The following is a 1,424-nucleotide window of genomic DNA, read 5'->3' as shown; positions in this document are numbered from 1 at the left end:
CATGAAGTGAAATTATATCATTAAATAATAATAATAATAATTAATTAATAAATATATAAATATATTAATAATAAATAATATAGTCTTTCAATACCAATGACCAAAAACAAAACAAAATAAATAAAAAATAAATAATTAAAAAGCGATACTGCATCCAATAGTCTGTTGCCGTGGAGATGATGAGGAGCACGAGGGCCGCCATTCCACACAGAGAGGCCCCGCCTACCAGAGTGAGCACCATCAATCAGAGGATCGGGACGTCGTCCTGCACACACACACACACACACACACACACACACACGCGTTCACTAACTGATCAACACTGTACTGAATACACTAGTGCTGAAGAACTGACATTAAGTTTGCGCTCCAGACGTCAATGATTCCTCTTGTTCAGGAGAGAGCAAACACCCATAGCAACCCCATGGCAACATGCCAACAACCAATCAGAAACCTCCCGCTCTCTCTCGCGAAGCCAACACGGAAGTGACTTAAACTGTAATTCATCGACTGGCCGCTAGAGGCTGGCTGCAAAAGGGAGTCAATCCCATAGACTCCCCATGTTAAAATGCCCAACTTTACAGCAGAAAAAACATGTTTACAGCCTGGTTCAAAAAATGATTTTGGTCTATATAGCTAATTTTGCCCTTCATGACAACTGTGAGGGGGGTGAATTTTTTTATAACTCATCCGTTTAAATTATATTAAGCCTTAAAGTTCTGCATAATTAAGGGCGTGGCCACTTGAGTGACAGGTGGATCTACCACCGTCGCGCTAGGTGGGCGTGGCTTCAGCAACCAGCTCCCGCCTCTTTGCCCATCTTCGATTATCCGGGAGTGACGCGCGGTGACGCGCTGCCAAGATGGCGACCGCCGGCTCCGCCCACTTTTGAGCTTCAAAAACGCTCTTCGGAAACCTACGGGTGACGTCACGGACACTACGTCCATGTTTTTAATACAGTCTATGGTAACCGCATAGCAACTGCCTGGCAACCACTCAGCAACTTCTGCACGTGTAAACGCCGCTCATATTTTCGGTAAAAGTACATTTGAAAATATTACATGGAAACGTGATTCAGCTTTCAGTTTTCTCAGGATAAAGACTTTAAAACAGAACATGTACAAATTTAGGCAAAATACTATATTTGTTAGTATTACAAATAGCAAACAAACTTTAATGAATATATTAGTAAATAAAAAAAACACAATAATAATAATAATATTCAATTATAGGATAAATTAAATATATTTGTGCAATTTTTATATTTTTTTATGACAAATATACAACATATAAACAATAATAATAATAAAATATAGGACAAATTAAAAGTATCTGTGTAATTTATTCAATAAATACAAATTTAGACAAAATACTATATTTGTTACTATTATAGATAGCAAATAAACTTTAATGTATATATTAGT

At 37.4% G+C, this 1,424-nt stretch overlaps 1 protein-coding gene across 1 annotated transcript in view; it reads right to left on the bottom strand.

The window, feature by feature from the left end:
- Positions 1-1,424, bottom strand: part of LOC107679082 (lens fiber membrane intrinsic protein-like) — a 5,976-nt gene that overhangs the window by 2,937 nt on the left and 1,615 nt on the right. The window contains exon 2 of the mRNA XM_016474531.1: positions 142-265. Coding sequence (XP_016330017.1) covers positions 142-241 — 100 coding nt within the window. The 5' untranslated portion in view covers positions 242-265. The remainder of the gene's footprint in view (positions 1-141; positions 266-1,424) is intronic.

The sequence above is a fragment of the Sinocyclocheilus anshuiensis genome, unplaced genomic scaffold (genome assembly GCF_001515605.1).
Source record: "Sinocyclocheilus anshuiensis isolate Anshui unplaced genomic scaffold, SAMN03320099.WGS_v1.1 scaffold1580, whole genome shotgun sequence".
NCBI lineage: Eukaryota > Metazoa > Chordata > Actinopteri > Cypriniformes > Cyprinidae > Sinocyclocheilus > Sinocyclocheilus anshuiensis.
The sequence above is the reverse complement of the archived record's forward strand: the minus strand, read 5'-3'. Positions and strand labels throughout refer to the sequence as shown.